Genomic DNA, 16066 nt, shown 5'->3' on the forward strand with positions numbered 1-16066 from the left:
GCACATGGAAGACATGGTCTGGCGGGGTCCTTAGCAAATCTTGTCAACATTGTAGGCTGCCTTTTTCGAACTTCTGCTTGCTGATCACATAGTCCCAACAATCATTGTCCTAAATGCCTTACAAAACAAAGCATGTCTTTTCTTTTACTGTACTAGAAAAAAACAGATCTGATGCCTGCATTCATCAAGCAAAGCAAAGCCTACTTTTCTCTCTTTTTCCTTTCCAATCACTTCATCTATCAAACCCCCTCTGAGCTAACTTAATTTATTTCCTGCATGCTTGGCAGGAGTGGCAGCTGCTAGAGCACTGGTCAATATTATTTATTATCTTTATGCATCACTAAACAAAACACTCTCCCTGGACATGAAAAGCTATTTCTAAGGATATTGGAGAGTCTGGAGGAAGTCAAGAAGCCCCTAGATCTTAATTATAAATCATAAAAGAGACCAACTCCCTTTGCAGGCTCTCTTACCAGGAAATAAATGAGAATGGGAAATATATTCCAAATCATAAATCCAAAAAGTTTCAATCTAATTTTTCCCAAGCTAACTTTCACACCTAGCTAAGCAGCAGTGTCTTCTGTTATTAGATTCTGGCCCAATATTGGCCGACCAGCGTGTCAAACTGTCTTCATCTCAATGAGCTTGGGGACTCCCAAGGAACTCTATGTATATGGACTTCTGCTTGCAATTCCTAATTATTTTCAAAGAGATAATGAAACACTCAAGTGCACAGAGGTTAGATTAAATGTGTAAGTGGATCAAAACCATGGATAAAATTACAGCTTGTGCAACATCACCTCTTAGAAATGCAAGAAAGTTTCTTTTCTTTTTGCCTGATGAGATATGCCAGACTTCATTGATTTCCTTCTTTACTAGTATCCTGGATAGTTTATTTTACTTTCTAATCAGGAATGCATTCCACTGTATGTACAATAACTTTCTGCTTTGATGATAAGCCATTGGCTTTTGGCAATAGCTTTGTGGCTAGTTAGAAATTCATGGCATCTTCAAGTCAACTGATTCACAGTGTATTGAAGAAAGGAGTTGGACTGAGGGAGATCATACAGCACAAAAATTAAGGTTGCTTTGAAAAGTTTACACATAGCCAATTGGTAGCTCTCTGCACCTGCCTTTTCTTGCACAGGCATCAGACTATTACAGTTTATACATTGCTACTTCTAAGATGAATAACCTTCACATTCCACCCACTGCTTCCCAAGTCTCCAGATAATTTAGGCTCCTTCATCTGCATCACCCTTCACATAGGCCAGTGGTTCCCAGCCTTTATGAGTACGGGGGCCCCTCTGGAACCACAAAAAGTTTTGTGACCCCCACATGTTAATTGTTGCTCCTCCTCCTGCTTCTGCTCTGGTCATCACCACGATTTGCATGCAGGTGGAGAAACAGAGGCAGAAGAGAGATAAATCTGCCTTGCAGGAAATGACAGCCAAATAAATATATAATAAATTTAAAAACACGGTTCACACAAGCCTATATGCAAAATCAAAACGGAAGCAAACTTGGGCACCGGAGGGGCAGCGAGTGTAAATGGGCAGAGACAGAAGAAAAAGAGAGATACCAGTAATGCAAAGGAAGGGGCAGGGTTAGAGGGAGGAAAGGCATGTCAAATTGTGGGTGGAGGAGAGGCTCGGTGGGTCAAAAGAAGGCAGCAAGTAAAAGGTGGCGGTGGCTGGAAGTGAAGACAAGCAGCCATGTGGGAGGGAGGGCACTCGGGACATGAGGACAGGGAGGGCGATGGAGGATTGGAGTAAAATGGGCTGTGTGTCCATTCTAGGTGCTTCCTTTTTTGGAGTGACCTGTGGTGGCAGTGACACCTCAAACAAATGCACATGGTCCCACTCCTCTTCTTTCCCTCATTCCCCCTCCTGTCCCCTTGCACCAAATGGAGGGTGCCCCACAGGAGGGAGTAGAAGGAAGTAGACAGTGGATACGAGGGTGGAATCCTCCTCAACCGCCACTTCTTTTTCTCCCCCTCTTTCTGAGGCAAAGGGGTGAGGAGTGTCCTCCTTTTCTCTCCCTCACCCCCCTTCCTTTAGCCTGGTAATGGCCTGTGTGGGACGACAGGAAAATGCACAGGGAGGGGAGCGTGTGCTGCTGCTGCTGCTGCGTACCTCTTTCTGTGCCATTCACATTGCAGGAGTCTGGTGGGTTGTGGGAAGGGGTTGCGAGAAAGCCAGAGGACCCCCGTCCCTACATGGACACACACACACACACACACACCTCCCACTCAGTACATGCTTGTGGCCATGTCTGTGCTCTCCTTCTGCTATTGCTGCTGCCGCCACACAACACGTAAAGGCTGGGGCTAGCCTTCTCCATAAGGTGTTAAGGAGCCGGAAGCTCAGGAAGAGCAATCAGCAGCTGGTCTCCTTGAGGGGCAGGATAAGAAGTTGGGAATGAAATTCACTTGCACTTGCTGATTTTATTTCAGTCATCTTGAAGACATTTAAAAAAATTAAAAAATCAATAAATAATTCCTGTCTTTGCTCATCACGCCCCCCCCCCCCAGGATGGCTTCGCGGCCCCTCTGGGGGTCACGGACTCCAGGTTGGGAACCACTGACATAGGCCATAAACCAGACCAACCTCAAGGGCAACTTGAAGGGCAGAATGGGTAATCTCTGCTGCGTTGCATTGAAAAAGAGCTTATTCTAAACCTGAGATGCTAGATAATTTAGTTCTAAGGTACTAGTAGCCTAGCTCTAAGGTAGTCAAGTGAAGCCTATCTCAAACTTGTTGGAATGATGACGACTTCTTATTAATAGCAATATGATGCAACTATGAAACACTACATTTAAGAATATGCACAAGAATATAAACTGAATGAATGCAAATCTTCACAGGAATTAACCTAGTTTTACTGGAAGTCTTTGGATATCTCTTACAAAAGATCCTTGTAAGAAAGATCCTTGCAAGAAATTTATTTATTTATTTATTGCACTTGTATACTGCCCCTTAGCCGAAGCTCTCTGGACGGTTTACAGCAATCAAAAACATTAAAACAAATACACAATTTAAAAACGTATTTTAAAAACAATTTAAAACACAATTTTAAAATTCAAAACAATATAAACAATTTAAACACATGCTAAAATGCCTGGGAGAAGAGGAAAGTCTTGACCTGGCACTGAAAAGATAACAGTGTTGGAGCCAGGCGCACCTCGTCAGAAAGATTATTCCATAATTTGGGGGCCACCACTGAGAAGGCCCTCTCCCTTGTTGCCACCCTCCGAGCTTCCCTTGGAGTAGGCACCCGGAGGAGGGCCTTTGATCTTTAATGTAGTGTACGGATGGGTTTGTATCAGGAGAGGCGTTCCATCAGGTATTGTGGTCCCAAGCCGTGTAAGGCTTTATAGGCCAAAACCAGCACCTTGAATCCAGCTCGGAAACATACAGGCAGCCAATGCAAGCGGGCCAGAATTGGTTTTATATGTTCGAACCGTCTGGTCCCTGTTACCAATCTGGCCGCTGCATTTTGCACAAGCTGCAGTTTCTGAACCATCTTCAAAGGCAGCCCCACGTAGAGTGCATTGCAGTAATCTAATTTGGAGGTTACCAGAGCATGGACAACTGAAGCCAGGTTATCCCTGTCCAGATAAGGACATAGCTGGGCCACCAACCGAAGATGGTAGGAGGCACTCCGTGCCACCGAGGCTACCTGAGCCTCAAGTGACAGAGATGGTTCTAGGAGAACCCCCAAGCTGCGAACCTGCTCCTTCAGTGGGAGTGCAACCCCATCCAGGACAGGTTGGACATCCACCATCTGGTCAGAAGAACCACCCACTAACAGCATCTCAGTCTTGAGCCTCAGTTTATTAGCCCTCATCCAGTCCATTGTCGCAGCCAGGCACTAGTTCAGCACATTGACAGCCTCACCTGAAGAAGATGAAAAGGAGAAATAGAGCTGCGTGTCATCAGCATACTGATGGCAACGCACTCCAAAGCTCCGGATGACCGCACCCAACAGTTTCATGTAGATGTTGAACAGCATGGGGGACAGAACTGACCCCTGTGGAACCCCATACTGAAGAGTCCAGGGTGCCGAGTAATGTTCCTCAAGCACCACCTTCTGGAGGTAACCTGCCAAGTCGGAGTGGAACCACCGCAATGCAGTACCTCCCACTCCCAACTCAGCTAGTCTCCCCAGAAGGATACCATGGTCGATGGTATCAAAAGCCACTGAGAGATCAAGGAGAATCAACAGAGTCACACACACCCTGTCTCTCTCCTGACAAAGGTCATCATACAGGGCTACCAAGGCTGTTTCCGTGCCAAAACCAGGCCTCAAACCCAACTGAAATGGATCCAGATAATCGGTCTCATCCAAGAGTGTCTGGAGCTGGCCTGCAACCACTCGTTCCAGGACCTTGCCCAGGAATGGAACATTTGCTACCGGCCTATAGTTATTAAGATTTTCTGGGTCCAGGGAGGGCCTCTTCAGGAGTGGTCTCACTACTGCCTCTTTCAGGCAGCCAGGGACCACACCCTCTCACAGAGAGGCATTAATCACTTCCCTGGCCCAGCCGGCTGTTCCATCTCTGCTAGCTTTTATTAGCCAAGAAGGGCAAGGATCCAGCACAGAAGTGGTTGCACGAACCTGTCCAAGCATCTTGTCAACGTCCTGAAGCTGCACCAACTGAAACTCATCCAAGAAGTCGGGACAATGCTGTGCTCTGGATACCTCGCTTGATTCACCTGCTATAACACTGGAGTCTAAGTCCTGGCGGATGCTAAAGATTTTATCCTGGAAGTGCCTAGCAAATTCATTACAGCGGGTCTCAGATGGTTCTACCATGTCCCTGGGACCAGAGTGTAATAGCCCCCGGAGAATTCTGAAGAGTTCCGCTGGGCGGCAGAGTGATGATTTGATAGTGGCAGCAAAATATTGTTTTTTTGCTGCCCTCACTGCCCCTAAATACAGCTTACCATAGGCACTTACCAGTGTATAATTGCATCCACTAGGAGTTTACCACCATCTACACTCAAGCCGTCTCCTATATTGTTTCATCGCTCTCAGCTCTGGGGTATACCATGGAGCCGTATGAGCTCTACACAGGAGAGGGCGCTCAGGAGCAATCATGTCAACCACCCGGGTCATTTCTGTATTCCCCAGTTCAACCATGGTTTTGACAGGAGTGCCAGCCCTATCAGCCAGAAAACTCCCCAGAGACCTTTGGAAACCATCTGGATCCATTTGTCTCTGGGGGAGGACCAACTTAACAGGTCACCCACCCTTGCAGAGGGGAAAAGCCACTGTAAGTCTACACTTCAGCAAGCAGTGATCTGTCCATGACATTCAGATCACCAACTCCATGTCCAGATGCAAAACCCAAATCTAGAGTATGCCCTGCTACATGTGTTGGGCCAATGGCATATTGGGACAGTCCCATGGTTGTCATGGAGACCATGAAATCCTGAGCCACCCCGGATAAGGTGGCCTCGGCATGGATGTTGACATCCCCCAGAACCAACAGTCTGGGGGATCTCAACAGTACACCTGAGACCACCTCCGTCAGCTCAGGTAGGGAGTCTGTTCGGCAGCGGGGTGGGAAGTACACCAACAGAATCCCCAGTCTGTCCCGCTGACCCAACATAAGGTGCAAACACTCCAGACCAGTAGTCACATGGACAGGGTGCTTGCAGAGGGAGATGGAGCTCCTATAGACCACAGCAACCCCCCCTCCCTGACCCTCAGGTCTACCCTGATGCTGGACCAGGTACCCTGGTGGACATAGCTGGGAGAGACTGACTCTCCCCTGCTCACCCACCCAGGTCTCGGTTATACATGCCAGATCGGCTGCCTCATCCACAATTAAATCGTGAATGAGGGAGATCTTATTATGCACCGATCTGGCATTTAGCAGCAGCATCCGGAGGCCTGAGAGCTGGCTGATAGGACAACCAACAAACCTGCGGGTGTGGGGAGGACCGGAACAAGGCACAGCCATTGACTGCCTGGGGCACGTTCCCCTTACCTGGAGAGAGATCTTGTAAGAAAGAAAGATCTTGCAAGAAAGAAAGGAAACAAAGGAAAGTTGAAGATTGAAATAACTTTTGAGTAAAACAAATGAGAAATACTATTTGCTGTGCTAGGGGAAAAAGTCACCATTCAAACATAGGGATTTTTCTTTGCTACTCAATTCAATGTCCCCTGTTTTGAGAAATATAGGAGGGGGCTGCCTACATCATGTACTAGCATGATGCATTATGTCATTATAGTCATTATGGATACATTAGAAAGTTTTCAAGGGTACTGAAATGACAGCCCAGTTGTCAAATTGCAATATCTTATTCTCCTTTTAGCAGTACAGCATTTAAAAGGGACCCAACTGGTCACAGAGCACTCCTTGGCTTCATTTTCCTTCTGCCACCATTAAAAGTTTTAACAAAAAGCAATGGCTCCTACATCTCTTTGACTTCTGCAAAATAACAGGCATTCACTCTTGCATCTCTTACGTGGTGTCACTTTAACGGGTGAAACTAAAATATGCATTTGTGCGTATGAATCAGAATAAAACATGTGTCGTATCACATGTTGTACTCACTCCACATGTCGAAGAGAAATGCCATCTTATCATTGCAAGGACAAAGTTCAAGACAGCCTATTGTAACAGGAGATAGAGTTTGTAACTGTTCAGCTAGGTACCAGTAGCCTAATGAAGACCAAAAACAACATTTTCAAAAGCATCTAAGCAAACATTCTTGTCCATGGATTTTGCCAGCTTCTGCTACACTTCTCTGTGTGCAATTGCAAGCTGTTCTAATGCATATCTATGTCCACCTCCAGAGTAAGGTTTGTATCAAACAGATTCTGACTTGGTTGTAAGAACTGACTCGTTTGAGATATAGTGCTGGGGTTGCAGGCACAGGTACATTCAGGCTGGGAAAGCCTGAGCTGGGAGGAGGGGCTACTGCTGCTAGTGTGATGGCTACTATCCCAACTGTGGCAGCTGCATCACCCTCTGCTTGTGCTGCCTGTCATCCCCTTCATCCTTCATTCCTGGACTCATGCTGGAGAAAGCGCTGAAGTAATGACTAGCTTTTCTTTTTAAAAATTTCCAAAATCAACAACCAGTTAAGCTAGGGTTGGGGAACCTGAAGTACACAGCTCAAACGCAGCTCTCTAGACTCTTCCATCCTCCCCCCAGGACTCACTCCAGGCTACACACACCCTCCTCTGCCCTGCAATGATGCCCCCTTCTTGAGTGTTTTTGCCTGGCTGAAATGTGTCTTTGAACTGTGACAGTGCCTCCTACCTACCAGGATAGACAGATGGGTTGTAAGCGGGGAATAAGGAAGGTAGAAACCCCTGGCTTTCACAAGGGTAGAATGTGGTTTCCACAACATAATGAACGCTCCCCCAATCTTGGGTGCACCCTAATTGGCCCATTGCTTTTGGCCCATCAAAATAAATAAAAACATCCACCAAAGTGTCCAGGGGAGGTCACAGGTGATCTTATTGATGTAAGCTGTGATTACAATGATGGCAAGCCATTTAGCACAGGGTTGGGGAACTTCAGGCCTAGGGGCCAAATGCAGCTATCCAGGCCTATCTGGCTCTTGGAGCTCTCTCCAAGCAACGCCTCTTGCTAGCCACACCCCTTCTCCTCAAGCTGCCACCCATCACCATTCCTCTCCTTGAGTATTTTTACCTGTCTAGAGTGGGTCTTTGAACTCTGATAATGCTTTTTGTTTGTCCAGATAGAGGTGCCAGTAAATTAACATACATTGCTCCTCACCCCGCCCACCACCCTGCATGTGGCCCAGAAGGGAATGTGGCCCTCAAGCTGAAAATGGCTCCCCATCTCTGATTTAGCATCCGGACTAATGAAAGAAATGGGTACGTAGGCCTCTAAGTTGACTCTATTTTTGTCAGGTTTAGTGACCATGACAATAAGGTTTAAAGATCACAAAAGGTTTGCTGACCACATCCTTCTGTATGTCCAGGAGAATCCTGGATCTGACTGTGTTACCAAATAATTGCAACAAGAAGCCCACCACCAAGCCCCCATGGTCTTAAGTGTTCAGAGTTAGAGGCGGTAGCTTGTTATCAGGGCCTCTGTGCCTTGTCATTATTATTTTTTTACTGAAGCAAGTTCTCTGAATCATGTAACTCAATTGCAATACTAACTACACTGTCTCTTGGACTGCACTTGGAACACGGTATACACTTCCAGTCACCTCATCTGAAAGGGGACATTGTAGAGCTGGTAAAGCTTTAGAAAAGGGCAACCAAAATGATCAAAGGGATGGGGAAATCCTGGGTGTCTTACTGAACTCTACAGATCTACAGCATCTACTTTGTTTTTTACTATAAGCTGTCATCCACCAACCAGAGTCAAATGCAAAACAGTGGAAGGACAGGTAATTGGCTTGGCCAATTACCTACTGCACCCAATAAGCGATACTCTTGGATGAACTACATGTACCAGTACAAATCTGCACCTGAGTTACAACAGATCAGGAATTCTAACACAAATCTCTCAAGTTAGCCAGCTGAACTACATGAAGACCTGGTCAAAGACAACTAGTTAATACTTATATTACACAGGAGATGAACATTGAAGCTGAGAGAGTGATTAGCACAAAGACAGCCATAGCAGAGAATTTGCTATTACTAATCTACTGGGAGGTTTGCTAATCTCTTGCCAGTCACCTAGAGATAAATCAGTAGATCCCAGTCTACCTTCTACTCACTCCCACTTCGGAGGTTCTCAGTGTGACCCGCAGCAGCTTTGCGGCAGCCCACACACATGATTACATCCTCATCTTCAGGACTACTGTGTTTTTGGAGTGGGCCGTCATGTACCTGTTTTGAGAGGAGGCTGCTTGCTTTAGTGGGATGTAGTGCTGGGCTACATGCAGTGAGACAAATGTGTGTTTAATACCCTTTTTTCTTATAATGTTCATTCTACAGTGTTTAAGAACATATCACTTGATAAACCCACATTTAAAAACCTGTGCTTTTTTTCTTCAGACTTTATTGACTATTTGAGGTTGAATTGATTGTTTAGTGCAATATTTCTCACTCTCTGTGGTGATACCTGGAAAGGTTATGAAGTATTGGAGTGGGGGCAGGGAATATAATTCTGAAACAGGTGATGCCTTTCTCCCACGCCAGCCCAGGACAGGGGTAGACTGAATATTCTCTGGCAAAGAATCCTTAATGAGCCATATTGTGTGTGGGGGGTGGCAGCAGGGGAGTGGACAGACTGAATCTCAACGTGACTGGAAACAGCTGCTGAAGCAATATCTTGTTCTATTTCTCTTCTGATGCCAGTAGTGGGATTAAATACTCCAGTCCACAAATCGTCATATGCAATAGCAAGCTGTGCATACCTGACTGTGTGGAACATTCTTTGCTGCTCATCTGTGGAGCACATGGTTTGGGAGCTCAGGAAATAAAGTTTACAAGGTGGACCAGAGTTCAATAAGTCTGAAGAACACCAGTGAGCGTGAGGTGCATTTGAGGTATCAAATTTAGATAGGCTTGGCATTTTAATGGGAAATAAACATCAGGGAGTGTATCCTAGATACCTGCTGGGTGGAAAGAAATTGGCCATCAAATCCATTTAAGTTTGATTCTTCGAGGGGAATTCTCCCTGGGTATTAGAAGAGCTTGGGGAGTGTGCAAATTGGAAGATGACGATGAAGAAGACGCCATTATAAAGTTAAACCTGTGAATATGTGCATCACTGAAACTGGGTATCCATTACTTACATCCATGAACTCCACATTGGCTTTTGGGCCAGTTGTCTCATTCAGGATTTTAATAGCCACAGGAATCTTCACACTCTCTCCCTCAGGAACCCAAACACCCTAAAATGATTAAAAAGTAAAGAAATTTACAACTCCAAATTAGCTACCTACAAAGCATTTCTCAATAAGAAATCCACTGAATCTTGTTATTCGCCACATGCCTAAGTTAGTCTCAATAAAAAGGTAAAGGTGTCCCCGCACTTATAGTGCGAGTCGTTTCCGACTCTTAGGGTGACGTCTTGCGACGTTTACTAGGCAGACCGTATATATGGGGTGGGATTGCCAGTTCCGTCCCCGGCCTTTCTTTACCCCCCAGCATATGCCGGGTACTCTTTTTACCGACCACGGATGGATGGAAGGCTGAGTGGACCTCGACCCCTTTTACCGGAGATTCGACTTCCTCCTTCCGTTGGAATTGAACTCCGGCCGTGAGCAGAGCTTCGGCTGCGTTACCACCGCTTACCACTCTGCGCCACGGAGAGTCTCAATACCTTGAGATAAATGAACCTTTGATTCCAATTTACTTTTTCTGAAATAATTGAATTCTGAGCAGCCCAATTCTGAGGACTGAAACAGCTACCCTTAACAGAGCTGTTGAACTCTGGATTTGGGCACTGGGTTTTAAGTTGGATGTCTAATCAAAAGAGTGGCTATTTTCATATCCTAGGAGCCCTTGAACATACTACTGCTCTTTGCCTTGATAATCGGAAGGTTTCACTAGAGAAACATAGTGGATGAACCAAGTCCATCAAAGAACCATACCTTATACACCGTTCCAAAGGCCCCAGATCCAAGGACCTTGACACGCTTCAGCTCAGTTTCCTTCAGAATGCGGAGCTGTGCCTGGTTGGGTGCTGTTCCACTAGGGGTCAAGGGTTCCACTAGCTGCAAAATAAAATTGGTGTTTACTATATGTTGGGCAGAAAAGCAAGAGGCAGTGAAAGTACAGAGTCTCCATGAAGGCTAGTTTCAAAGATTTGTTGGTTTAATTAAAATCAATTATCCATTGTAGTTTTTATTTTTTTAACAGAATTTGTATACCGCATAATTGTCAAAAAACCCTCCAAGCCAGGGGTTGCCTACCCATCACCTACAGGTGCCATGGAACCTACAAAGGCCTTCAGTGGTGCTTTTAGCAGGTAGCCCAGAACCTTAGCTTTCATATAAAGTAAAAAAGTAAGTCTCTAGCCCTTGTAGAAAGAATATTATGGATCAAAATGTGCAGGTTCCCCTCTAAGTGATTTATGTGGAATGAGCCAGCTCCTCTATGTCAGTATTATTAGCCAATAAGTGAAGAAAGAGCTGTGATTGATATGTGAGTTGTTTAGATACCAGGCAATAGGGATCCCTGGGATCCTAAAGAACTGCTGTTTTGCCCTCCCTTATAATACACTTTTCCTGCTTCTGTCTTTTTTTCTAGTCTCCATAGTTTGCCCAACCCCCTCCCCCAACAACAACCAGGATGCATCTTTCCTGTGCTTGGCTTGCCTGAGATCAGGCAGTGCCTAGAAACTATTTTTTGCCAATAGTACTACACAATAAGTGTGGGTGGATGTTAAAGAATCCCCCTCCCCACAAAAGGCAAATATGAACATTTTGCAAAGAGCCTTAGGTATGTCTCCTGCTTTGCATGAACTAAACACCAGGGATGCGGTAAGAATTCACTGTATTTATTTATTTATTTATTTATTTAACTTGTATACCACTTTATATTTCAAAAAATCTCAAAGTGGTTTACATTTCAACAAAAATCAATATAAGTTTTACATTCAATATTATTGCTAATAATAAGAAAAACAATCTACATTTTAAGTAACATAATTGAGCAATACATCTCTAAACAATATACATAACATGAAACCAAAGTGAATCATATACAAAACAAAGAATATAACAATTATAAAGTATATCTAAAAATTCACATGAATATTACAATAAAAGCACGTATACAATATCTTAAGCCTGTTTTAATTGGAATTAACTATTGAGAGGAAACCACTACTAAAAATGGACCCATACAGCATCAGGGCCACCAGCATTGGAGAACAAAGAAAAAATGAGTCTTTGAACTTCACAGAGGATTCGGGGGTGCTGCAACTGGCTGGTTACACTCACCAAAAGATAACTCAAATCTTGTATCTAACAAAATCTTATGAGGTGTGTTTTTGGTGCCACAGACCTCATGGCCCTTCATCAAGACCTCTGCTTCCAGTGTAGCCCACACCCCAGGGCTTTCCTCATCTGACTGCCTGATGGCCTTCAGCTCAGTCCACGCCATCCCAACCATGGTGTCCCAGATCAGCCCTTTGTTCCAGACTTCCACAATCAAGCCCAAGTCCAGGCGGCTGATCTCAAAAAGAAAGTCTTGTTCCCAGCATGGCTGGTCCCCTGGAACACCAGCAGTTGTGCTCTTCACATTTTGTACCTTAAAATGCCTCATTGTTTTTGCTCACTTCCTGCCTTGGGCCAGTTACTCATAGTTTGATGATGCACAGACAGCAAGTCCCTCTGGGAGCAATAAGACTTGTTGACATTCCATTGCTCCTAGGAGGAACTGTGCTGCAGGGAGCGTCATATTCAGCATCCGCTTTGTCTTCTGGATGTTAATAATCATAGACTTTTACTGTTGCTGGCTTTAGATCCACCACTTCTGTTTCCTGGTCCACAGACAAACTAAAGCTTTGAACATTTTTATCCAGCTGATCTAGGTAGATGCTGATCTTGTCAGTTATAGTTAACTTACAATACAATGGTATACACGCCTACTCAGAAGTAAGTGTTTTTGTGTTTAATGGAACTTACTTCCAGGCAGATGGCAGCCTAGGCTTTGGTTTAGGGTTGGCATTGGGGGAAAACAGTGTTCTTGTGCCTTTAACAGCTGGGTGTCAGGCAAAAATTCAACAGGTCAAGTCTTTTCTAGTGCTGAAATACAATTATGGGGAAAGCTTAACAATGACTACTCTCCAGTTTTGTGTTAGGCCATGCTTCCATGCCAGCCATTTTGTGACTGGTGTCCCCAGTGCTCTCTCAAAAATTGAAATGTGCTCTTTGGTCCAAAAAGGTTGGTGACCGCTACTAAGCGGTTTCAAAAGAATATAGAATAAACATTAAAATGCCTATAAAAGTTAAAAACAAGTTTTTAAAAATCAGAATATAAAAGAAGAGTTAAAAATATACAATACTGGAGAATTTTGTGCTAAGTTGCAAACTGCTTTTACATTTTGTCTTCTCATGCTGGTCACTGAATCATAAATGTTTTGTGTCTGGCATGATCCAGCCAACATTAAATAAATTAAGTCTGATTAATTTCAATGGGAGAGACAAAAACATGTGTTTCAGTCTTCCACTGAAATAAATGATATTGATATGTGCATAATTTTAGCTGGATTGTGCCCTATATAGATAATAGTAAACAAATAATCTGAAGTAAAATTAAAAATTAATTAAAATTAATTAAAATTAATTAAAAATTAAAAAGCATTTAAAATTAATGTATATGCATAGACAGATTGAACTTGCTTGTATGACTTTATAAAATCTACAGTATTATCTTTGTAGAGGGCTCTCAATATGAATTGTAGGAGCAAAAGAATGGCTGAATGACACATTACAATGTTATCTATTAACTGTTGGAGCGGTATGACAATGCAGCCAATTACTTAGGGAGGTGAGTGGCTCTCCAGCACTGGAAGAATTCAAGAGGCAGCTGGACAGCTTCGGGTATGCTTTAAGTTGGATTCCTGCATTGACCAGGGGGTTGGACTTGATGGCCTTATAGGCCCCTTCCAACTCTACTATTTCATGATTCTCCGATCTAAATCCCAGGATTTAACTGAATTGAGACTGCAACCCCCTACACACTTATCTGGGAGTAAGTTTCGTTCAACTCAATAGGACTTCTGAGTAGATGTACACAGAATTGCACTTAGAAAATCACAGTCCTGCAGTCAACTGAGACACAGTACACATCCCACTGCATCCTAAATTAACCTGACAGTTCAAAAAAAAAAAAGTAAGGAAAAAGTGAGGAAAAGAAAAGGAAGAGAAGGGAAGGAAAGAGGGAAGGAAGGGAAAATGCTCTCTATAAATTAGGTCTCTTAAGTAATTTGTTTCATCACAGGAAGGATATGTATCTTTATAAATATTTTTAATACTGCCTTGGGTGTGTAGAATTTAAAGTTTACCAAGATTGCAGAGACTTAAGGATAGCACGAAATTCAATAGAAGACAGTCTTGCTTGAATACCCAAAGATTCCTTGCCCATGGAAACAATGGTTCAGAACAACCCTGCATTATTAATTAATCTATGAAGCAATTTCAAGTATCACTTCTCATTTATTGTTGTTTTTTGTCCTATCTATAATGATAAACTACTTAAAATATTGTTTTAAAATGCACCTGTTTGTTAATATAAACTGTGGGCTCCCATTCCTCTTAAGTATTCTCCTGATGCTTAACTCTGTAGAGATTACAAGTTATATTCATTAAGACTGCTCACATGAATAAATATTCCAACCCACAGGTATGATTAAGGCATTGCAAACATTGAGCTATCTGAGTGCTCTGCTCAGAATGTTTTAACAAATTTGGCTAGTTTTATTTAATATCCTCCTCCTCCAGTAAGTGGTAGATGAAACATGGTCATCATCATCAATAAATAAATAAATGATAGATGAAATGTGCTATTTGCCAGGATGCCACCATGTAGTATTTGAAATATTTTGTTCCAGGGGCATTTATTTTCACCTATGGGTGCTAAAAAAGGCCCCCAAGGCAGTTTAAAATAATCATCAAATAATATAATAAAAACCCAGCAGCAACTTTCACTAAGCTGGTGACCTCCAGAAGTTTTGGACAACTCCCAACAGTCCCAGCTAGCACAGCCTGGGGCTGATCTGGAAGGCACCAGTCTGGCAAAAGAATAGGCAGAAAGCCATTAAAACAGTCAGCATGTTAAAACCTAACAGCCGAGCCACAGGTCATTCTATTTTGACAATAAGGTTTCCTCCAAGCTTTGCACTAATCTCAAACAGAAGGTGACTTGAGCTGGGAAGGGAGAAAGGTTGAATTATTTATCACAATTACATAATGTTGGAAATCCTCAAGTTAATGCAGCCCTCCCCCGCTGCCCCCAAAATACTTCTGTGTCCTGTGCTACGAATAGTAACCCAACAAACCATGTGACTGGAATTCAGTCAGAAGAACATCAACTGATTAGAACTGTACAGAGCTTTTGACTGGAAATATATATTTCTGTAAAATTAAATGAGAAAAGACCAGCTTCTAAACACTGACAAATAGCCTGTCTTCCTGCAGGATAAGGAAAAATAATTAAGGGCTACTCTTGCTCAATTTGGGTTGAAATCACTGCAGTGTTTCACAGTGTCTGTTTGTAGGGCTAAGTGCTCAGTGTGTTGCCAGTTGAGCACCATTATCATGCTTCTGTGAACACTGCAGACTACTTAATTAGTTGTATATAGATTACAATGCACAGGCAAAAATTATCGGGAACTGGGAATTACTTTATTAATCTGGAACAAAAACAAATAGCAAAGAACAAAGCCATGAACATAAGCCTGAGACAATAATTTTTACACTCTGCTTCCTCTAATTAACTTTCAAGTACCCAAATGTATGTCAAACATTACAAACATGTATCAGAAGGAGGGAAGTTTTATTTTACATGCAAAATCTGATGGAAAGTATCCAACTAATCCAAATTGTTGTTGTTAGGATTCATATTAAGTACATGTAAATATGATTAAATGAATTAGTTAAATATACTGTTTTAATGCATATGGACAGTCTAATGGATTGGATACTTAAGAAATTCTTTGCATCTGACTATGTCTTCAGATTTTGGAGTTTGGAGGCTGCAATACTATACCCACATATGTGGGAGTAAGCCCCATTGGACTTACATCTGAGTAAACATATAAAGAATTGCATTGTAAAGAGCATAAGAAAAGCTCTGCTGGATCAGAGCAAAGGTCCATGTAATCAAGTTTTCTCTTCCAACAGTGGCCAACCTAGAAATATGAAGGCCTTGGGGGGGAAAAGCAGAAAAAATCTGGAAAAACCCTATTTTTCTCCTGTTTTCATCCCATAATTTTTCTGGGGAAATTATGGAAAAATTTGGTAAAAATAACCCCCCAATTTTTCCAGTGTTTTGGGGAGGGACCACATCTCTAGGCCAACCAGATGCCTATGGGGAGCCCACAAATCAGACGTTGTTGTTATACTGCCGTTCCTCTCAGAAGAGCAAACAACATTCTCCTCACTTG

General features: G+C 43.2%; 1 protein-coding gene across 6 annotated transcripts in view; it reads right to left on the bottom strand.

Moving 5' to 3' along the window:
* ERBB4 (erb-b2 receptor tyrosine kinase 4) overlaps positions 1-16066 on the bottom strand; it is a 1247562-nt gene that overhangs the window by 184211 nt on the left and 1047285 nt on the right. For all 6 annotated transcript variants that reach the window (XM_061607686.1, XM_061607684.1, XM_061607681.1 and 3 more), the window contains 2 exons: positions 10545-10667; positions 9744-9842 (listed from right to left, as the gene is read on the bottom strand). In XM_061607686.1, the coding sequence (XP_061463670.1) occupies positions 9744-9842; positions 10545-10667 (222 nt within the window). The remainder of the gene's footprint in view (positions 1-9743; positions 9843-10544; positions 10668-16066) is intronic.

The sequence above is a fragment of the Rhineura floridana genome, chromosome 2, assembly GCF_030035675.1.
Source record: "Rhineura floridana isolate rRhiFlo1 chromosome 2, rRhiFlo1.hap2, whole genome shotgun sequence".
Classification (NCBI taxonomy): Eukaryota; Metazoa; Chordata; class Lepidosauria; order Squamata; family Rhineuridae; genus Rhineura; species Rhineura floridana.